The 22,691-nt window shown below is 56.5% G+C and overlaps 1 protein-coding gene across 12 annotated transcripts in view; it reads left to right on the forward strand.

Annotated features, from left to right (window-relative positions):
* NCOR2 (nuclear receptor corepressor 2) overlaps positions 1–21,413 on the forward strand; it is a 257,096-nt gene extending 235,683 nt beyond the window's left edge. For 8 of the 12 annotated variants that reach the window (XM_074887772.1, XM_074887777.1, XM_074887776.1 and 5 more), the window contains 18 exons: positions 207–293; positions 749–1,026; positions 1,870–2,233; positions 4,375–4,602; positions 4,715–4,960; positions 5,389–5,538; positions 5,948–6,082; positions 6,194–6,356; positions 6,923–7,356; positions 9,641–9,784; positions 9,960–10,108; positions 10,447–10,640; positions 12,076–12,225; positions 12,547–12,692; positions 13,947–14,000; positions 16,891–17,118; positions 18,806–18,985; positions 19,104–21,413. In XM_074887772.1, the coding sequence (XP_074743873.1) occupies positions 207–293; positions 749–1,026; positions 1,870–2,233; positions 4,375–4,602; positions 4,715–4,960; positions 5,389–5,538; positions 5,948–6,082; positions 6,194–6,356; positions 6,923–7,356; positions 9,641–9,784; positions 9,960–10,108; positions 10,447–10,640; positions 12,076–12,225; positions 12,547–12,692; positions 13,947–14,000; positions 16,891–17,118; positions 18,806–18,985; positions 19,104–19,279 (3,506 nt within the window). In that variant the 3' untranslated portion in view covers positions 19,280–21,413. The remainder of the gene's footprint in view (positions 1–206; positions 294–748; positions 1,027–1,869; positions 2,234–4,374; positions 4,603–4,714; positions 4,961–5,388; positions 5,539–5,947; positions 6,083–6,193; positions 6,357–6,922; positions 7,357–9,640; positions 9,785–9,959; positions 10,109–10,446; positions 10,641–12,075; positions 12,226–12,546; positions 12,693–13,946; positions 14,001–16,890; positions 17,119–18,805; positions 18,986–19,103) is intronic. The other 4 variants (XM_074887780.1, XM_074887783.1, XM_074887785.1 and 1 more) reach the window with 2 other exon arrangements.
* The last annotated feature ends 1,278 nt before the right edge of the window (positions 21,414–22,691 follow it).

Genomic DNA, 22,691 nt, shown 5'->3' on the forward strand with positions numbered 1-22,691 from the left:
TGCCTTTGGTTTCTGTCCTGATAGAGGTAGACCAGTTTCAGGACTACAGGAAAAAAAAAAAAAACACACACATTTTTAAAAAAAGAGAAATCAAGTCATTTAGGAATTGTTGATGTTTTTCCTTGCTGTCCCAGGAGTCCCTGGGACATCCATTGTAAATGAATTCCTGTGTCACAACCCCACTTTCCCCCTTGGATCTGTTCTAGGTCTCATGGGTCGAGCGATCCCTCCAGACCGACACAGTCCCCATAACCTAAAGGAGCAGCATCACATGCGGGGCTCAATCACACAAGGTAAAGCCTGCAGGCAGAATATGGCCACAACTAGAGGTAACATGGGGAGGTATCTTGCATGCGTGGCCCCTTGTTCTTGTTGTCAGGCTAGGGCAAGAGGAAACAAGGATGGACACATCAAGGTCCAGCTGCAGATCTCTGCAGCCTCAGCTTGTGCGCTCAGAGAGATTTTCAGTCTTGCTCAGCTTCTACCAGCCTACGCTCTCGCCAAAGTCAGGGGTAAAATTCTCAGTGACTCACGTGAAGACAGGTTGAAACTAGTGCAAAATGGGTCAAGAAAGTGGTGGTAGATGTAAGGTGGTCCACAGCTGCTCTGTGTGCTCAGTTGGATACCAGTCCCGGAGTTAAATGCATTAACTAGAGACCCCCTTGAACTAAGCATCTACTCAGGGAGTGGGAGGCCAGTGTCTGGCTGGGGAATCAGCCTCTGCATCCATCATTCTTGCGGGTTGCAGGAATACCTCGGTCCTACGTGGAGGCCCATGAGGACTACCTCAGAAGAGAAGCCAAACAGCTGAAGAGGGAAAACACTCCACCGAGGGACTTATCTGATGCCTACAAGGTCAGGTCTCACGAGGGCCTTACTCCCCTGAAAATGAAACCAGCCCATGAAGGCCTGGTGGCCACGGTGAAAGAAGCAGGAAGATCAATCCATGAGATTCCCCGGGAGGAGCTGAGGCGGACACCAGACATCTCTCTGACGAGACCTCTGAAGGAAGGCTCCATCACGCAGGTGAGAATGGGGCGAACAGCAGATGAGATGGGCCCTACTCAGGCCGCTGTCCTTGCAAAGACCGCGGGGACCATTCCCAAGGTAAAAGGAGAGCAGAGATGACTTTGGTTTGCAAACACGTCACTGGCCAGAATTGAGGCTCTGCTTGAGTATACGTTGCCCTTCCCCATCCTTTGATGGGGTTCCTTCCAACCCAGACTGTTCCATGATCCTTCCAGTGGATAATATATGATCTAATCTGTGATCTATCCAGTGGATAAATACAAAACCCAGGGATGGGAGCTCAGCACCCCCTGGCACGTTAAGAGAGCAATGCTCTATCCACATGCATACATGGAAGGGGACACATTTGGCTCTTGTTCAAGGCCAGAGTCAACTCGGTGCCCTCAGCAGTTGTGACTCTGGGTGCACATAATCTTGGTCTCCTCCCTTTAGGGGCAAGTGTCAACCCAGCAAGGCCAGTAGTTAGGATGAAACGTGGCATGCTGTCTCCTGTTGGGCTCCAAATATTTGGAGGGTTCCCATGGCACCTCGTAGTCCTACCTCATTTCACAGTGTGTGTAGGAGAGAGGCGTGATGGGCACAGCCAGCCTTCGGCAGTGACTCATCATCATCTTGTCGGAGCACAACAAGACATGCAAGATGGGCGCTCCACCCTGCCCCGCGCCGTGAAGAGCTATTATCTCTGCTTTGCCGATGGCTGTTGCCGTTTGACCAAGTAAACTGGTGCACTGTCCCACTGAACAAGGAAACACGAGTTCTGTTGAAACGTGGTGTGATGCAGTCGCTGCATCCCCTTCTGCTCTCTGCCCCTTTGACACCCCCTCTGCCTTCTGTCCCCAGGGTACCCCACTGAAGTATGACAGCGGCTCTTCCTCCTCGAGTACCAAAAAGCATGACGTGCGGTCCATCATCGGCAGTCCCGGCCGGACTTTTCACTCTGTGCACTCACTGGATGTCATCCAAGACCCAAGGAATCTGGAGAGAGCTTACGAAGAGAGCCTGAAAAACAGGCCAAGCCCGGTGACAAACTCGGGTGGCTCCATCGCCAGAGGGGCTCCTGTGATTGTACCCGAGCCAGGCAAGCCCCACCAAAGTGCCCTCGCCTACGAGGACCACCAGGCAGGGCACAGCACGGCGTTCAGCAGCCACTTGCACAGAGGGTCTCCGGTCTCCACCCGGGAGTCCACACCACGGCAGCACGAAGGTACTTGGCAAACCTTTTATTTGACGCTAAGCTTTCTAGCAAGTCGAGCAGGAAGGTGCGCAGGGGGGTAGCTGCTGACCCCACCTGCCCAAGCAGTTCCTGGCAGGTGCCCATCGAACCTGTTCTCCCCAGCACCCCACACCCACTCCTGCCCGTGTCTGACTCACGGCACTGGGGCAGCTGCCAGGGACAGCTGGGGCTCAGCTCCCTTCCTGGGGGTGCTCACACAGTTGCAGTGAGGGCACCCCACATCTGCACCGGGGTAACCGAAGGGAGACTTGGACCCTGGCTGGTGAAGCTGGTGGTGTTTTAACAGCGTCTTCCCTGTCCCAGCTTTGGCCCAGGGCACCCCTGTTTCTGCAGGCGGACAGGAAAGCGGTGCTTGGTGCACTGGGTGGGGAGATCTTCCCACTTTTCACCCATCTGGTGTGTGTTTGCCTACCTTATGCCTCATCCATCACCTGGGCAGCCAAGTGCCTCACCTCCAGGAACATCTAATCCCTTCTGAGCCGATGGATCCAGGCAGTGCAGAGGGTCTTTGGGATCTGCCCTCTCCCCAGCCCATCTGCCTGCACCAGGCAGGGTCTTCCCATGCTCCCTGGCATCAGTCGTCTCCTGCCCCCAGAGCCTAACCTGGGGCTCCGGGGGTGCAGGCGTGTGTCTGGGCTGGGCTTAGTGATCTGGTTAGACACAGTCAGATCCAGAGCACAAAAAACCCTCTTGCTTCGTGGCACATCTGTGGGCAGGATCAGTGCTGAAGTCAGTCCCTAAGACACCTTGTCCCACAAAGCCTGCTAGCTACGGGTAACTGCCTGGGGGCCTTTGCATCTCCTGCCTGCAAATCATTGTCGTAACCCAAGAGTCTTGTGATTTGGGGGCGTACAGCACAAGATGTCGCAGTCTGCCAAAAACCAAGGCCAGGACATGCCTCCCCGGTGAGGAGTGGGAGATGAGGCTGTGCAGAGTTCCTCCAAAAAGCCTCCCCCATCTCTCGCTGCCGGCTGGGCCCGCTCCAGCTCTCCGTGGCTGGTGTGTCCCATTGCTGCAGCCTCTGCTGTCTTCCCCGTTAGGTCAATCATTTTGGGGGAAGCCTTCAAATGTTGGCAGCTCTTTGAGATTGGCATATGCAGTGAGCACAATGCAGGGCAGGCAGCACCTGGGCAGTGGGGAGGGATCCCAAGGGAAAAATCAATGTTCCTGCAAAATGCCAGTGGGAAGGTGGATTTCTGCATGCCCGGAGCTTACAGGGTTTTGGGGTGAAGAGGATCTGCAGGAATCCCCGTGGCGTGGCTTGGAGTTGGAAATCACCTTTCCCTGAGTCACCTGAGTGTTCCTTCTGCCCCAACAATAGGTTTGATTTATTAGCAGTCATGCCAAGACGCCAAGCCTCGTGAAAGGAGCGGGTGCGGCCCATGTTGCAGCCCCGTTTGTTTAAAGTCAGCAGTAATGGGCTGAATCCATCCGCGTGCGTGCGAGGGGGCTGCTCCTTGCTCCCCGAGCCAGGGCCAGGCAGCGTTTGGTGTGCAGTCTGGTGCACAGGGTTTGGTCATGCTGCTTAGGGTGGCTCTGTGTCAGCCGCTGTCCCCAGCCTGCTGCTACAGACACAGGAGCTGGTGACACTCATCCCAGGTTGGGTGAGAACTGCCACCGATGCCCGGCTCAGGTTGGGAGAGCTGAGAGAAGTCCCTGACATGATCCAATCTCCCTTTTGTGTGCTGGGAAAGAGCTTACAGCTCCAGAGGGTAGTGGGTGCTCGAACTCTCTGAACTGTGTTTCATCACCATCACCGGGAGTTTCAGGGTCCCCGGCTTTGCCCGGCAGTGGTGAATTCCTCGTGTCGAGGAGCACGGCAGCAGAGCTCCACCGCCGGCTGCTTGCACAGGCCAGGAGGAACTCACAGACCGCCTGGGGTGGAGGGATGGTTTGGGACAGGCTTCTCCTCCCGGGGGCAACGGGGGCTTGGCCCGCCTCGGCCTTGGTGGCGTAACCGGCCACGGCGGTGCAGGGAGGAGGGAAAGGTCCCTCGAGTTCAGGGTAGCTGCGAGCATCCCCGGGGGACACGCTTGGCTGCAGGCATCCCTCGGGGATGCAGCTTGGCAGCAGGGCTCAGTCTCTGACTCATTTCCTTCTGCGCACTGCAGGGAGCATCACTGCCGGGAAGCCGGTGTCCCAGGACAGAAAGATCACCCCCACATCAAGAGAGCTCACCAACTCCAAGTCTCCGCATGCCCCCGTGGCCGATCACCACCACCCCATCTCCCCGTACGAGCACCTGCTCCGTGGTGTGAGCGGGGTCGACCTGTACCGAGGACACATCCCACTGGCTTTTGACCCCGCCGCCATCCCGAGGGGAATCCAACTGGAAGCAGGTACCTTTGGTGGGGGCATGGTCTGTTTGGGATTATTTTTTCCTTGTTATGCTCCAAAAGCCTGAGAACTCTGAGGAAAGCCGCTTCACATCTGCACCCTTTTCTCTCCCAGCTGCTGCTTACTACCTGCCGAGGCACCTGGCTCCGAGCCCCACGTACCCCCACCTCTACCCCCCATACCTCATCCGAGGCTACCCAGACACGGCCGCCATGGAGAACCGACAGACCATCATCAACGACTACATCACGTCCCAGCAGATGCACCACAACGCCGCAGCCACAGCCATGGCACAGCGGGCAGACATGCTGCGCGGCCTGTCGCCCCGGGAGCCCTCCCTCGCCCTCAACTATGCAGCAGGTCCTCCCAGCGCGGCACCGTCCAGGGGTTTGGGGACATTTTGGGAGAAGGAGGCTGGGTCAGGCCGGTGCTGGCAGCTCCAGTGCTGGGGCCAAGGGCCGAGCCAGCAGCACGGTGTCACCCAGCAGTGTAGGAACTTGGCTGGTCAGCGTGGCTGGTGCTGCCTGCAGCCACCTCGCTCAGTGGGGATAGACCTCAGCGTTTTCCTCCCTGTTATTTTCAGCAGCAGGACACGCTGTATTTGCCCGCAGAAGGGTCCCCTCCCCTGACAGCCAGCGCCCAGGGGCCACGTGTGTGTGTGGGCACCTCCTGCACCGCACCAGAGCAGCAGGACAGGCCGACCCTCCCCAGCATCGCTCCCAGCTCCAGCGCGGCCAAACTGCTACAGCTCAGTGTCATCCTGACAGTCCTCTCGCTTCCCTCTGCAGGCATCATCGACCTGTCCCAAGTGCCACACCTGCCCGTCCTCGTGCCCCCTACCCCTGGCACCTCTGCCACCACCATGGACCGCATCACCTACATCCCCGGGCCCCCCCAGACCTTCGGCAGCCGGCACAGCAGCTCCCCACTCTCCCCAGGTAATGCTGGAGGTTGCTTTTCCCATGGGAAAGTGGTTGGGCAGGACACCCCTAACCAGTTCAGGGCCACAAGCTGAGCATGTCAGGGCAGATGGGGGAAGCCCAAGTTCATTCTCACTCAGGGACCAGCCCACTGACTCCCTCAAACCACTCCTCTGATCTGCTTGTTGGGGGCTTCCTTGCTTTTCCCTCTTCTTCCCCAAAGTGGCAGCTGGCAAGCAGCTCTGTGGAAGGTCATACTCCGGAGATGGTGCCAGCACAGCTATTGTGTGACTTACCTGGGTTGCCCCCATCCGTCCTGCTCCAGGTGACCTTGGATGGAGCCACAGCGATGTGAAGAGCAGGCAGTGTTCCCTGGGGGATATCGCTCTGTCTGCAGCCCTTTCACTGCCTTTCCGTTGGGTTTCAGGAGGCCCCACACACATGACCAAACAGTCGGGATCGTCGGTGTCCGAACGGGAACGGGAGCGGGAACGGGAGAGGGAGCGTGAAAAATCCATCCTAGCGTCTACCACGGTGGAGCATGCACCCATCTGGAGACCAGGTAGGCTGGGAAGGAGCCTGGCACCATATCTTGGGGCCCGTACTGGGTGGAGATAGGGTTGGGGCTATAAAACGAAGAGCTAAAGAAACCTGTCTTTGTATTCTCCCCCAGGTACAGAGCAGTCGAGCAGCCGTTCGTCCTCACACTCTCACAGCCACCAGCACTCTCCTGTCTCACCCCGCACCCACGAAACCATCCAGCAGCGCCCCAGCGTACTCCACAACACAAGCATGAAGATCATCTCCTCGGAGACCCCCACCCCTTCCGTCCTGCGGTACGTCCCCCTGCCACAGTTCCTGCTGCTTACCCGGACCCCTGCACCAGGGCAGCCATGGTGGTTAATTAATGAACATCACGTGGGGCACCTCTGAGGTGGAGTGAGGGTTCTTTTCACCTTCATTCTCAGCAGGAGCAGGATTGGGGCTTACAGGGAAGTTGTGATGGGGAGAAGCACGATTTTGGTGCCCAATTCCTTCGCTTTTCCTGGTGGCTTTCGCTACTACCAGGAAAGAAAGCAGGAGTGTCCCTGCGCCCCAATACAGGTATCACTCCTCTTGCTGAAAGTTGCCTAGTGGTGGAGTTATGAAGGTCTCTGGGACCCGTCCATGGGGTTTATTCTCTCCAGTCAGTGCATCCAGGCCGCAGCCAATACCCCATGGCCAGTTACTGTGGTGGAGGCTCCATCCAAGTCCTCCTCACACGCTCCAGCACAGGCCAACCCTACACTGAGCCCTGGAAGGACCTCGGCCAGGCAGGGCTGATCACTGGGGCTCTGGTAACAGCACTCTCCTTTCTCCAGGTGCTTCTCTCATCTTCACCTCATCTTTGTTTGCTTTCCAGATCCTCCTCCACCACTACCACGTCACCAATCCGCTCCGCCGCCTTCCCCTCGGCCTCCACCCTGCGCTCCTCCCTGAGCACAGCCGACAGCTACGTGGCCCCACTGGACCCAGCCGTCCTGCAGAAAGAGGCCTCGAGGGCACGGGAAGCCAAGGCAGAACGACCCCAGACTGACAACAACGTCTTCACCTCAAAGCTGCCCACAGGGGCCAACCTCGAACAGTCACCTTCCCCCATTAAAGCCATGGAGTCGAGACCTTTACCCGCCTCCGGACCCGGTTCTTCTCATCACTATAGCAGAGGACAGGGGAAAAGCCAGCAGCACCATCACCCTCTGGACCAGCAGCACGCAGCCTCAGGCCCCGAGCAGCACAGTAGAGAAAAGAGTCAAAGTAAAGCCTTTTCAATGCAGGAACAGGAGCTCCGAGCACTCGGTAAGAGCACCACGACAGCGGCCAACTTCATAGATGTGATTATTGTGCGCCAAATGTCTTGCGATAAGGGGCAGCGAGAAAGAGGCTCGCTAAGTAACAACTCCACTGGTGATGGTAAGAAATTGGAGGGGAGAGGTGAGAGAGCTGTGGCCTGAAACCCATTTTATTTCATTATTTCTTATTTTTAGTTGCACTATTGGCTTTGTCAGCTCCCCACATGTTCTTGTCCCTCTGCTTCCCAGTTGTTATATTATTCCAGACTTTTTTGTGTGTGTTTTAAGGATCTTCCCTTCTCCCACCCTCTTCTAGTTTTTCCCATTGCCAAGTCCTGTTTTGCAAACGTTGTTCAGTTCCTGGTATTGCTTTTTACAGACAATAGCAATTTGCTAATTCTGATTTCCCCATCATTAGAAATTCCCAGGCAGTCTGTAAGGAGCAGTTGTGGGTAATAAATCAAAGGAGTGAAGTGGAGAGTGTGAGCAGGACAGGGCTGCTGGCCGTCAGACATGGTTGTACCACTGAGCATGCAGGATTTCAGAGGGCTTTGTGGGCTGCTGTGTGATGCAGCTCGAACAGGTCCCTTCACGTGGGGTGACCTCACGCAGGGTCCTGCTGCTGGATGCTGCACAAGAGGGCAACGTGGACATGGCTGGCTGGGGCTCGCTTAGCCCAGCCGTGCTTGGCAGCCGTTTCCAGAGCAGACCACAGGAACCACCTGACAGCAATCTTGTGTAGGACACAACAGCGCTGGGAGAAGTTTCTCCAGAAGAAGGTGCAGGGATGGGGCTGGATTCAAGGTCTGGGGTGTTCTTGACAGGACTAACCTTCACCCAGAGCATTTATCGCACCGGCATGCAGAACAACAGGCAGCCCGTGGGGATTTGGTGGGACCCCATCTTCAAGTTGAAGCATCTCCCTTGGCCATCAGCACTGGGAGTTGCTCCCCAGCTCCCCACCCTGTAACCCAGGGGTGGAAGGGACAGGGCAGCATGGCCGGGGAGGAGAGCTGCTCTCACTGGCGCATCCCGACCCACCCATCCCATCACTTGGTCACGTCTGGTCCCAGCTCCTTCTAGCAGCGTGTTCCAGGGCCAGGGACGCGCCTCTGGCTGCGGTGCACTGCCTGGCTGAGCTTTTCCTCCGCCTTTTTCCCTGGCACCAGTGTTTCTTCCAGCTGAGTGTTGTGCTGAGGAGGAGAGGGGCGGCTTTTCTACGACTGTGAGCTCACAGAAGGGAGCTGGTGTTCCTCAGGATTGAACTGTTGGCTAGGGATCTTTCCAGAGCAGGATACTTCATCTTGGGTGGATCCAAAGCATGATCCCTTCAGTGCTGGCGTGCATGGGGTGATGGGGGGATGCTGCATCCCTGTCCCCGATGCAGGGAGGTTCTCCATGGGGGTCCTCCCCTCCCCGTGCCCCAGGTACATGCAAGGTCAGCGTGTCCATGCCTGGGCACTGGGGACCCTCCGGCAGCGCTGTGGGTCGCCTGCCAGATTTGCCTGTAGTTTCCAGGAGTTGAGTGTTAGGAGGGTAAAGGTCTGTGGAGGCAAAAGTCATGAACATTACCAAACGTGCTTAGCTGGCAAGAGGCAGCGTGTGCCTCCTCGGGGACTCTGCCATCCTCCACCCCTGGACTGTGGAAGCATAACCCATCCGTGCCTCAGTTTCCCCTCTCTGTTGAAAGGTGATGGTGTCCCTCACTCCAGCTCTGTGAGTGTGTGCAAAGGCCTTAAAAGGCAGAGAATGGTCAAGAAGCCTTTTTGCCCCTGCAGTGTGTGAGTCTGCTGTCCCTGAGCAGGATCTGGAGTTTGCAGGGCCTTGTGCCCAGTTTTCAAGTCCCTAGCATGCTGGGCTTGGGGCTTTTCTCTGTAAAGCACTTGGACACCTCTCGTGCAGCCACCTCCACTCCTGCAGGGCATTGTTTTCCCTCCTGGCATGGGGGGGCGGGGTATTTTTCTGTTTCAGTAGGTGGGGGAGTAGGGGGAGAACAACTTGTGAACCCGCAGGGGTTTAATTTGGTTCCTGACTCTCGTGCTGTCACCACAAGCTGCTGCGTGTCCAGCTCTGCAGGACTGAGGCATCACCTCTTTCCTGCAGCCATCACCACAACTGGACATCAGAGGTGGCTCTGGGGGTCCCTGCAATGTGACCTGACAGGTCTTGCCTCCTCTCTTTTTTCCCCCCTTTGCTGGACGTGTGACTCTACCCACAAGTGATGGTTCCCACAGCACTAGGGAGAAGCCAGGTGAGTTCCTGGTTTTAACTCCCTTCTCCCGTTTTCCCAGGCTTTCACGGAGGGTACAGCCCTGAGCGGATGGAAGCAGTGAGTCCCGTGAGCTCGCCCAGCCTGTCCCATGAGAAGGGGGCCAAGCTGCTGCAGGATGCAGAGAAGGGGCACGGGGAGCATGACCTGAGGCAGAAACAGCAAGGTGAGGGTGGGGGCTGGCAGTGCCAGCTGGCACAGGAAACCCAGAGCTGGTGTGGGGGGACTTTGTCAGCCAGCTCTCGCTCACTGTGCCACCATGCCGTGCTGGGGTGGCACTCAAGGAAGGGGACACAGACATCATCTCACACCTGCTCTCCTCTTTGTGCCCCCCCCCGCAGTCTCGCTGAAGACCTCGGCCCCCGAAGCAGCCCACCTGCAGCAAATCCGGCACCCCGACGGCTCCCAGCCCCAGTGCCAGCCCCTGCAGTCCAGCCAGAGCATCAAGGGCATGAACCAGCGGGTGGTCACGCTGGCTCAGCACATCAGTGTAATTAACCTCATTCTCACTTTCCTGCTGGGGCTCCGGGGAGGAGGGAAGAGCTGATGTGAAACATGTCTGGTGGGGAAAGGGCTGGGAGTGATGCTAGAGACCTCAGCACCTCTGGCTGCGGGGTGGAGAGAGCAGGGTGCATCAGGCATGTTCAGCCCGGCTGTTTGTGTCCCCAACAAGCCCATCACGGAGCTGCTCCAGGCAGGAGGCAGAAGGTACATCCGCACAGGGACAAACCAGCCTAATTCCCTCCTGCTTACCCTGTCTTAGTTGAGCCCAGCAAAGCAAGAGGTATAAACCAATTCTATTTCTGACTTGGGGGTATCTTCTTCTAGGAGGTCATCACGCAGGACTACACACGCCATCACCCTCAGCAGCTCAACTCCCACATCCAGACCCCGGTGTACTCCTTCCCTGGGGCCACGTGCCCCGTGCTGGACCTGCGCCGCACCCCCAGCGAGGCCTATCTGCAGCAGCAGGAGCACGCGGCGGCCTCCAGGATCTCCCCGCAGAACGAAGGCGGCAAAAGGTGAGGGCAGAAAGTCCAACCAAAGCTGGCATAGATGGGTTTCTGCCCACCTGCTGTGCCAGTCTGAGTTCAGAGACTTCTTGAGATCATCCCAAGATGCTCTCAAGCAGGGTCAGCTGGAGCAGGTTGTCCTGGATCATGGTCAGTTGGGTTATGAATATCTCCACTGATGGAGATTTCAACATTTCTCTGGCCAACCTGTACCAGCGTTTGAGCACCCTCACAGTAAAGAAGTGTTTTCTTTTGTTAGGATGGAATTTCATGTGTTTTGGTTTGTGTCCGTTGCCTCTTGTCCTGTCACTGTCCTCAGTCCCTGGCAGGTCATGGCATAGTGACCTTTCAGACCACAGATTGTTCCAAAAAACACCAGAGAAATGTGTTTTTCATTGGTTCAGAGTTAATTTTATCTTCATCTTTGTCAGTGAATCAGAAGCCTGTTAGACACATGTGCCCTGACAACTGCAACTCTCCATTTCAGGCACCACCTGTATTTCTTTTAAAGTCACTTTCAAATCCTTGTGCTGATACCAGCACAAGGCAGATCTGATTGCTGTTGTATGGAATTAAAAAATGTGAAGTGTGAGAACGGGCTCTATCCTCCCAGCCAAACACTGACAGAGACCCAGATGCATCCGGGAAAGAGTGGTGTCTCCAAACTGGTGGTTCCTTGTCAGTAAATGTGATTATTCTTCCCAGCTCTGCCTGGGCTTTATAACATTAGGGGAGGGAGCCCAGCCCTGGCCACCCAGCGATGAAAAAACCTGGAGGGGGGGAAAAAAGAGAAACCACAGAGAGAACAAAGCCGTAAATTCCCAGAACTTGCCGTGAGGAATTCCTTGCAGACTCGAGCCTGGCCGTCTCCCAGGCACTGGCCACAGGCAGGCATCAGGGGCTGCGTCGGTGCTCTCCGGGCTGCTCCAGCACCGGACTCATCACCCGCAGCCAGCGAGCCCCTGCATGGCCCCAGACAAGGTGGGAGGTGGTGGATGCTGCCCTCCACCATGTTCACAAATATGATGGACAATCAAAAGCCACGTTCCCAAAGGGTTAACGTCGCAGCCCTCTGCAGGGATTGTGTCCCTGCCAGCCACGGACGCTTGGGCTGAGCCAGCAAGTCCCAGGACTAGTCCCGCCGTCCCTCCTGGGCAGCTGTATTTGGGGCGACTGCCGGCTGGCCTGCTGCCTGGAAATCTGGGCCACGTCTCGGCTCAGTCCTGCTCTGCACGCCTGCGGTGCAGAAAAATGCCCAAACTGTGCTCTTCCTCCAGCTTGTGTTAAAAGGCGCCGTAAGCCCACAGGGGTGTGGAAGGTTTGGCTTTTTTCCCTGCTGTAGGAAAGCTATTTTAGTCCTCCTCTCCCTCCCGACCCCAAGCTGCTGTGCAGAGACAGAGGATGTTGCAATAAATTGATTGCATCTCCCCATCGCTCTCCGCAGGTCCCCGGAGCAGAGCAAAGCCTCAGCCGGGAGCGGGTCGGACAACTGTATCGAGCCGGTGTCTCCACCAGACGGCGTGGGAGAATCGGAGCACGCCAAAAGCGCCACGTACCCGATCCTGTACCGCGAGGGCGAGCAGATAGACCAGAGGTAACGCCAAGGGAGGGGACACTGGAGACAGCGTGGGGATGTTCTCCCTGTCCCCATGCTCGCCCTGGCCCAAGCTGCTTTTCTGGCAGCCAAAAGCAACGTCACATCCCAGGTTGCTGTCCATTTGTAGGGGCCTTTCAACACCGTGTGGTACATTTATGGTAGGAATGGGGAGAAAGGTTGGAGATCACAAATATCTCAGGAGCCCCCGGGCTGATTCTGAGAAGTTACGCTAGGGGAAGAGTCTTTCTAGGTAGGACTAGGTAGGGGAAGAGTCTTTCTAGGTGTTGCAGAGGTTTCCAATGGTCTTCTGCTTTGCAGGATGGGGTCCAAGTCCCCAGGAAACAACACTCAGCCTCCAGCTTTCTTCAGCAAGCTGACTGAGAGCAACTCCGCCATGGTGAAGTCCAAGAAACAGGAGATCATCAAGAAGCTCAGCACGACCAATAAAAATGAGACAGAGTACAGTAAGGACATGTGGGGAGACAAACATGGGGCACCAGGGGGAAAAAAGCCTTGAGGACACATGAAGGAGAGGAGATTAGGGAATGGGTGCTGCTGTGTTAAGGGCTGGGAGCTCCCAGCCAGCTCTCTCTGCATCGTGCCATGTTTTTTTGGGAAGTGCAGGGTTCACATGCTTCCTGGGATGAGCTGCACTGGTGCCACCAGTGGCTGTGTGCATCTGGGGGGGCGATGGGAGGCTTCCCAGCCCCGCATCTCCTTGCTCTGGGGCTGTCAGTCCAACCTGCCAGATAACCTCAGTAGGAAGGAAATAATGAGCTGAGCATGGAGGAGACTTAAGAGCAATTGATATTTTAATGAATGGCCAGCCAAGCTGAATCCTTCCTCCTTGAGATGCATCTCCCCCCAGTGTTACTTTAAGCCTTACATCAATATTGGTACAGCTCTGTAAAACTAACCAGGCTGGCTTATATTCGAAATTCAGCCCGTTCATTCATTAACCACTAATAGAGTAGATAGGATCATAATTTAATTTAGCCCAGCATTATACAGTCAATACTAATTCAATTTGAATCCATCTTACAACAGCTGCATCAGATAAGAGGGACCGAGCTGTCTCGTCTCCTGGATGGTGTTACCATGAGCCAACAGTATTGTTATGCCCCTTTGGGGACATGTGGCTGAACCCCGTGACCTTCCACACTTTCCCTTATCAAGGGAAAAATATATAGAAATAGGAAACGCCTCTTATTTGATGAGAATTTGTGTTATTCTAAGGAAAGAGATATCCAAGTCAAACAACTCAGCTAAGAGGGAAAATATTGATTTAACATCTCTCCTCCTCCTCCTTGCCCTCCCCGCTGCCCAGACCTGCTCCCTGGGTGTGGGGATTTGAGCCTTTGGAAATCCTGTAGGCAGGAGAGAGGGTTTGACTTCATAGAGCTTGTAATCTGAAGGGCTGGAGGGAGGGAGGTCAGCACTGGGCACGAAGACATCGCCCTGGCTCTCCAGGCTCTGCTTTTGTGCCCTTTCCCAGCTGGTGAGGTCTGCCTGCTGTGGATCTCCCAAAGACAATTATTCCTGGTCCCGACCAGCACCCACAGACCCACCCCAGTGCCTGGGGGAGGTGGGCTGCTGCCAGGCTGGGTGCCGTGACAGGGACACCGGGATCTTGTCGTGGCTGGCACGGCAGGTCCCTCCCTACCGCCAGCCTGCACGTGCTGCTCTCCTTACTGAAGAGCTTCTTTGTTTTTCTCCAGATGTTGGGCAGCCTGGGACAGAGATTTTCAATATGCCAGCGATTACCGGAGCAGGTAACTCTCCCATATACCTGTACCATACCTCATTCCCTCCGGGGCTCACAGCCACGGAGAGCAGGAGACTCAGTAGATTTAAGCATCTCCTTTTCGCATTTTGCGGTAAAACTGAGCATAACAGTTGCTGGGAGGCCAAAGCCTCGGGACACACCGTAACTCCCCGCTGTTGAGTTGGAGACAGTGCAGTGTAATTCCTCGGGAAGCCTGGCAGAGTTTGAGGAGAGGTTAAAAGTCAAGCAAGGGTTGGCCATCTGATGCTGCCAGAGGGTTAAACTATAGCAAGGTGGACCTCACGCTCAGGAGAGAGCATCCTGCTCTTGGTGTGGGACCTTGTGGTCACCAGTGGATGGGTCGAAGGGCAGCGGCAAAAGGGGACGTGAGGGTGGGAAACGGGCTCTGTGCCACTGCGGAGCAGGCAGGCTGCAGGAGCCGGTTGCAAAAGCAAACTGGGGTGAGAGCAGCACCCGGTAGCCTTGAACTGAGAGTGTTGGGCAAACTGGTGATGGCTGAGGACCATGGGGAGGTGTTTGCTGGGAGACGGAGGGGTGCTCGGGCACGGGGGTGCTGGCAGTGTGCTCAGTCCTCCAGGTGCTTAAAGCAGGGGTTGACTCCTGGTTTTTCCAGAGCTGGGAGGAAACGTTCAGGTGGTGGCCGGGTGTGGGCATGGCGGTGCCGCCGGTGGCACGCAGAAGAGCTTCGTGGGCAGGACCGCTTGGGCCTCTGCTGCTGCGCAGAGCGTGGAGCTCCCGGCGGGTGGAGGGGTTCGGGCTCATCGCCCGGTTCTGGGGGAGCGGTTTTGGTGGTGGTAGCTGAGCGCTGCTGCGGGCAGCCACGGTGGGCTTTAGCGAGTCCCCAGCCCTAACCAGCATTAACCTGCCGGCCTGCCTAACCGGGGGTTTGCTGGCTAACACCTGGGACTGTACCCCAGCCCCCAAAGAGCCCCCCTGCTCTCAGGGAGAAAGGGTGCTGGGAAGGGCTCAGGATGGTCCCCCAGACACCCATGGAGATGTATTTGCCGTGCTGACCCTGAGGACCACCACGCAGGAGCCGAAATGGAGGTTTAGGAGCTTCCCCAGGGGCACTGCACCTTCCCCAGCTCTGCTGAGCCCGCAGCTTTCAGCCCAGCTGGGAAAGGAGGAGAGGCAACAGTTTAAGGAAGGGATTTGGGCAAAGAGGGGTGGAAAGCGGCCCCGCAGAGTCAGGTGGCCAACATGGGCTTCCCCAGCACGGGACAGAGACCAGCCCGAGGGAGAAAGACAGCGTGAAGGCTGTCAAGTTGTTTCCACCTGCTGCAGCAACGTCCAGGTGGGCTCACAAATGAATCCCCATTGAGGAGTATTAATGGATACTTAATTGATTAAGTATTAAGGCTCTCCTACAGCAGGAATGCCTTCAGGTTATTAGTTTTAAGTAGGAGGAATGGCAGCTTTCTCACAACCATGGGAAGGAGGTGCTGTGGGCAAGGACTCTGAGGGGTAGGAGGGCCAAGCACAGCCCTCAGTGGTGTAAGACCGCTCGCCGGTGTGAACGTGTTTGGGAGAAGGATCCGGCTCACGCCAGCAGCTGGGATGAGAGGGTGCAGCCAGCTGGGACCTGAGGGTCCATGGCAGACAGAATTTGTGGGGGTGAGGCCCAACCTCCTGAGAGCATCCCGTGGTTAAAGCTGTTCCTGCTGTGCTGGAGGGAGGCGTAAAGGCAGAGCGCAGGGAGCTGAGAGCCAGGATCTGGCTGGAGGGGACCAGGAGAGACCCTGCCCATTTACAGGAAGACAAGCGAACCCGGGATCCGTCCCTTTCCATGCAGAGGGGCAGTGATCCCAGCGCCAACACCCCCAGGATGGGGTGAGCTGGGGGTGGGGGGTGGGTGGCTGCCAGTGGGGCTTCCCTCGCCGGCCTGCTGTTTTTGTGTCTGTATTTTGCCCTTGCTTGTTCCCTGTAACCGCCACACTGGGAATGACGGTGGCGTGGCTGAGCCTAGTGCCCTCTGGTCCCTGTGCGGTGCTGCACCATAACTGCATGGCTTGAGACTCACAACCACGCGGACACACCACTTCGCCTCTGCATCCTGTCCCGTAGCCGCGGCTCAGCCCGGGAGGGGGCCCTGGGCCGCAGTGGGCTCCTGGCCCCGAAGGGAGGAAGGGAGTGGGCTGGGGCAGTGGGCAGGGGGCTTGCAAAGAGCGCGAGGAGGGACAAAAGGACTTTCCCCTCTCCCCAGCATAGCCTGACCCCACGCAGGCAGCTCTGCAGGCTGCGTGCCCTTGCCCGGGGAATGCCTGCGTTTGCCATTTCTCATGCCAGGGCCAAACCCAGGTGCCTCTTTCTGATCAAGTGTTTTTGTGGGGTGATCCCTCGTCCTTCCCTGACTTTTCCTCCATGGGAAACTGCCCCGGCCTCCAAATTCCTGGCACACTGACTTTTGATCTATGTGTGCATCCATATGGACCCCACATCCAGGTGACTCTCCTGCCCCCGTGCCGAGCCTGGCTGGGTTGGCAGCACAGCCCCCCCTTCTTGCAATCACTCCCCAAGGCTCAGCAACAACCCCTTACCCCCTGCCATCCTCCGAGCCCTTGGCCCCAGGGAACCCCACCTGCCTGCAGCACCCCAGAAACCCAAATCCCAGAGTAAGTCCCATCCCATCCCACCACCAGCCCCTGCCAAGCCCTGGGGCGGGATGGAGTGGGGAGGAGGAGGAGGATGGGTGCATCGCAGCGCTTTAAAGAACAAGATGACAAAGTTTGTTGCTTTGCGAGAATGTGCTGACTGTTTGTTTCTTCCCTTCTCCCTTGTCTCCTTTCTCCCCCTTTCCCCGTCCCCCCCATCTTTCTTCTCATTTGGCTCCCCCCCATCTCCCGTCCCCTCTCTCCTCCCTCTCCCGTATCTCCCAGGGCTAATCAGTTGTAGGAGCCAGTCGGTCCAAGAGAATTCCAGTACCAACATGGGGTTGGAGGCAATAATTAGGAAAGCCCTAATGGGTAAATATGACGAGCAGTGGGAAGAGCGCTCACCTCTCAGTGCCAATGCTTTTAACTCTCTGAATGCCAGTGCAAGCCTGCCCGCTGCTATGCCCATAACTCCTGCTGATGGACGAAACGAGGACGTGCGCTCCTTGCCAGGTCTGCAGCCCTCTCCACCTTCGCTCTTTCTGTGTTATTAATTCTCAGCCTTTATATTTCCCCTTTTGTGGGTGGATTTATTCCCCCCCACCCGCATTTTTGTTCATTTTGGTTTTATTTTCTCCCCTCCCTCCCCCAGCTTCAAGCTTTGTGAATCTGCTGATTAATCCTGGTCTTGTTTGATGTTAATTTAATAGTTTCAGAAGGTGCTGTTGCTTTCTCTAAACCACTGACTGTGCTCCTTTCCCCGTTTGTTGGTTTTTAATATCTCCTTTTCCTTTTTTTTTTTCACACAATGGAAAGGTTTATGGGGGGAGGGAAAAACCCACACCAAAAGACCTAAACACTGAAGCCATAAACTTAAATAGCCACCCCAAATTGTCTGTAAACCCCGGGCAGGATCACTGCTCCCAAAACAGAGGAAGGAGCTGAGAAGGGCCGGTGCAGGGGGACACCGGGCAGGGTGGCCTTTCCCTCCCCACCCTGGGCTAGGGTGGTGGCAGGGCAGGCTCCAGCTTGGGACAGAGGGTTGGATGGGACCTGGGGGTGCCTGGAGCAAGAGAGAGAGCTTAAGGGAGCTCAAATGATAGATGGGGAACAACTTCAGAGAGCAGGGCAGGGGGTGAGGTGCCCCAGGGGCCCCAGCAGGGCTTGCAAAGCCAGCTGGGTGCTGCGGCAAGGTCTGCCTGGCTTCAGGGGAGGCTTGAGCAGAGCTGGGAGGGTTGTTCTGCAGATCCCCAGTTAAGGAAGAGAGGAGGGGAACCAGCGATGGATAGGGGGGAGAGCATTTGTCCCCCACACACCTGCAAAGGGCAGATTGCCTCTTGCAAGTGCCCTGCTCAGAGCACAGCAGCCAGTGCTGGGGGTCGTCCTTGGCAATCTGGGTGCGAAGCCCATGAAGCTGAGGAGCAGAGTCTTGGGGGCACACACTCACCTTCCTCCGGGTCAGCTCGGACCAGGTGCTCTTCAGCTTGTTGTAGAAAAGCTTTTCTGGCTCCTGCATGAAACCAGAAGCTTCTTCCAGCCACGCTTCCCCACGCCTGGCAGAGGCTGCCTGGGCAGGCAAGGGTGGGATGCAGAGCCCGTCCATCCTTCCCCTTTGGGAGCTCCCCCTGGTTTAGTGGGGCTGACCGACCCAGTTGAGGCTGTTTTGGCTTTAAAGCTTTTAAAAACTGGCTAAACATCACCAGGGATTCTGCTGCAAGAACAGATTAAAGACCATCCTGGCCATGTAGACCATGGGGAATGTGCTCTGTGCCCCGGCACCCACGTAGCTCCCGGGGAGTCCCAGCCAACCGGCTGCACCGCGGCACATGGAGCTCCTGTGCCACAACCCGTGTGTGTGGACTGAGCCACGAGCCGGCTCGGGAGCGGATCCCGCAGAGAAACAGCCCGGCCAAAGCCGTGGAGCTGCTCCTGCCCCAGATCCGCTCCACGGGACGGTTCATAGCATCAACCCACAAAGCGGAGAGCGGCGCTGGAGGGGACAGACACCTCCTTGAGCCTCTCGCCCCATCCCCATCGCCCTTCCCCACCATGCCAGCGGCCCCTGGGGTGACCTTTTCTCCTGCCATGAGCCATTTTTGCAAGCTCTTACAAGGGAAACGCTGGGTACCTGCACCCCTTCCCCAACCCCTCGAACTCTGTCGCGACAAGCCGGGTGACGAGCGGGCGCTTCTCTTTGCAGGAGGAGGGGGGAAGCCAAAGATCGCTGCCAGACCCAACAGCCGCAAGGCCAAGTCCCCAGCGCCGGGTCTGTCCTCGGGCGAGCGGCCGCCCTCCGTCTCCTCGGTGCACTCAGAGGGGGACTGCAACCGCAGGACGCCCCTCACCAACCGCGTCTGGGAGGACAGGCCGTCGTCCGCAGGTAGGGCTCGGGGGGGACGTGTCCCCAAAGCGCCCGTGTCACCCTCTCAGGGGGTTTACAGGGGGGCAGCCACCCCTTGGCGTTGACTCTTCTTTTTTTTTCCCCCCTCCCCACCCAGGTTCAACGCCGTTCCCCTACAACCCGCTCACCATGCGGCTCCCCAGCGGGGTGGTGACGGCAGCTCCTGCCGCCCCGCTGCCGCAGGGGACCCCCGGCAGCCAGCACCACGCCTGGGACGAGGAGCCCAAGCCCCTGCTCTGCTCCCAGTACGAAACCCTTTCGGACAGTGAATGAAGCGAGCCAGGGGCAGGGAGACGGCGACCAAACCCAGGGCGCGGGGAGCGAGTGGGACACCCGGGGTGAGCGCCCACCGCCCCGGCCCCGCCGGCTCTCACGAGCAAAGATGCAGGAGCAGAGCTATTTTATTTTTTTCCTTGTTTTTTTCTCCTTCCCCTCCCAACCAGCCAATTTGGGGGAAAGTTTGGGGTTTTTTTTTAATTTTTTGTTTGGTTTTTTTTTTCCTTCTCAACATCTGGAAATTTCTGCATCCTCTTCGGTTTGAAAAATAGAAAAGAAAAAAGCCTTAACGAGACAAAACCCAAGGGAACCCATCTTCGATCTTGGCAGCCTTGCTGGGTGGTGACCCCCGCGCTCGAGAGGGACTGTGAGCGGCCGCGCGCGCTCGGGCGCTCTGCCGGCGCGCTCCCGCGGAGTGGAGTGAGGGGCCGTGGGATGCTCCCCCCTGCATCCCGGCCGCGGGGTTGTGCTGCAGAAATGCAAAACCTTGAGCGGGTTAAAGAAAAGAGAAAAAAAAAAAAAAAGTTTAAGAAGTGAAATAGGATGGAACACCCCGGTTTGGTTCCCCTCAGCTGATCTGAGGGCTGATTGCCTGTCATACCCACATCGCAAGACGTATCAGCCCCGCAGTGGTCTCAGACGTGGCTGGGATGAGTGGGCAGGGGAGGGAGGGAAGAGCTATTTCTTAAAAAAACAAAAAAATCCTGGTCCCTTCGGTGGAAGCAATCCCGGGCTTAAATCGGAGCGGGCAGGGTTGTTCCTGGGCTGGCTCGTGCGCTGCCCACGGAGGGGCTTGGTTGCTTTAAGTGCATTGTTTTCTGAATGGTGAGAAAAGGCAATTGTAAATTGTATTGGTCTACAGGGTATATTTTTGATACCTTCGGTGAATTATGTCAATATTTTACGCAAGGAAGGACTTAAACAAAACACAGTATTACATGCTGTAAAAGAGGTTCTGTTCTTACATGCAGGCTTTGATGCGTTTGTCCATTGTATGGAAGGGTTTAAAAAAAAAAAAAAGGTAACAATGATCCATCAGAGTTATCTGTAAGTCAGGAGAATGTATGAACTTAGTTTAAAACAAAAACAAAAAAATCTTGCCGTGGTTGCAGGGCCCCCCCACCCCACCCCGTTACACACACCTTTGCTGACTCAGCAGAAATCTTTTGCTGGTTGTAGTCGTTGATTCTCCAGAGCCCTCCGAGCTGGCCGGGTGCAGGGGCAGAGCGGGCAGGAGGCCGGCGTGGCAGGGAGTTCACAGGAAACTTTAAAAAAAAAAAAAAAAACAAAAAGAAAAAAAAAGTTAAAAAAAGTTTTTATTGTATTTTTGTGATACACGAATGCTCTACTTTACATTATTTTTTTCATTCCATGATGTTGGCTCATATCTGCAGTTACATGGTTAAAGAACAAAATATTAGACTTTTTTTCATTCACTTCTGCTTTCTCGCTCTGGGGGAAAAAAAAAATGGCAAAAAGAAAAAAAAAAATGTATTAAATGCTTTGCATTCTATACGCTAGAGGAACCCAGAGCACGGCACAGACTTTCTGCCTCTCGGGCTGCTGGGTGGGCAGCCAGCCCCCGCAGCCCCCGCAGCCCCCAGCAGCCCCGCAGCCGACGCGCGGGTCCAGCGGCGAGGCCGGCGCCGTCACCTTCCCGATGGATCTTTCTTTTCCCCCTGCAACGTTCCCAGATTGATTCTGATCCGAAGCAAGAGAATGATGGTGTTTGTTGTTTGTTTGGGGTTGGTTGTTTTTTTTTTTTTTTGTTGGGGGTTTTTTTTGGTTTTTTTTACAATGTACAGGTTTTTAATGTTCATCAATGTTTGTGTCTTTTCTGTTGTGCTTTTTTTTTTTTTTTTTTAAGAAAAAAAAATCAGAGACAATGCACAAGCGATGTGGAAGTCTTTCCGTTCCCAGGTTATTGCTGCTGGTGTCTCCGTGGCTCTGAGATGTAAAAACTAACAGAGCTGATGTCTGGGCATAACTGCATTAAACTGTTGCAGATTTTGCTGGGAAAAAAAAATCCAAATCCGACCCATCTTCAAAGCCACCTCCTTAACCTATTCGGAAAAAAGTAGAAAAAAAAAAAAATCCACAACAAAGAATAAAGTTCCCACTTGGCACAGTAGCAATACTGTGTGCTGCTTTGGTGTCTCCAGAAGTCCAGGAAGGTGCCGGTTGCCGGATGCTGCCCGGCATCGCAGACCCAGGGACCCCGGCGTGGGTTGAGCCGTGGCGAGGGGGGCGAGAGAAGCGCCTGAACCGAGCTTGTGCCCCCCGGGGCGGCCACACGGAGCCTTGGCTTCCCCCGTGGCCCGCTCTGGCCAGTGGTACCCGCAGCATGCTGGGGGTGGAGAGGTGCTGGGGCGGCGTTGGGGTTCCTCACTGCGCGGCATCCCGGGCCGAGCCCGCGGGCTGAGCGCAGCCGGGGGCCGGGACATCGGGAAAGGCCACGGACTCCAGCCAGGAGCTGCAGAGCCGCCTTCTCACCGGGCTGGGGTGTCCCCCCGTTAACCCCGGGCAACCATCGCCCACGGCGTGGCCACCACCTGAAGCGTGGGATGGGGGGGTGAAGAGCTTGTCCCACCCTTCGGTGCTAACCCTGTAGCCATTTTTCTCTTTTCCTCTTGTTTCCACCATGTCTTTCATGGGTGTGGGGCAAGGGCTCGGAGCTGGTGGGGCTGGCCAGGAGCCCTGAAGCCCAGCTGATGCCTGGGGGCTGTGCTGTGAGGGCGTCCAAAGAGTTTTCAGATGTTTGTGAGGTTGTTTTAGTCCTTTTGGGGTTTGTGGCTTGTGCTGGTGGATGGATGGTCAGGCAGATGTTACCCACCATCTGGGCAGGGTGGTGGCTGCAGAGGGGCACGGTGCTGCGGGGCTGGGAGGATGAGGAGGAGCCGGGGAGACGCTGGTGATCCCCAGCCGCTTGCGGGGCTCCGGCAGCCTCACACTTGGTGGGATCCTTTGGGATCGTTTCTGGAGCAGGGAGCAGGACACGTCGCTGATGTTCCCGGCTCTGCAAGAGCTTGAGCTCTGACTGTGCTGTGTGTCCCCATCCCACCACGACAGCCTGTGCTGGGCTGGCACCCGCGGGAGGGGAGCAGCCCGGGGGGGGTGTGTGTGAGACCGGCCGTGGCAGGGACACGCGTGGGTTTTGCTCCAGCAGGATCCTCCACTTGGGGACACCTCCTGCAGAGAGCCCAGCCCTGCGGCTCAGTTCTGTCTTGCTGCATCTCCATCATCTGGTCTCCCCACGTACACCCCGGCCCCGCACAGACCCTCCTGTCCCCCAGCGCGTCCCCCCAGCAGCAGCAGGGACAGGGGGACACCGCGGGGGGACACGGAGAGCAGCGGCAGCTCCTGTTGGGGAGCTCTGAGCCGCCCTTGCCGAAGCAAGGAGCATCCTCCC

The sequence above is a fragment of the Strix uralensis genome, chromosome 17, assembly GCF_047716275.1.
Source record: "Strix uralensis isolate ZFMK-TIS-50842 chromosome 17, bStrUra1, whole genome shotgun sequence".
NCBI lineage: Eukaryota > Metazoa > Chordata > Aves > Strigiformes > Strigidae > Strix > Strix uralensis.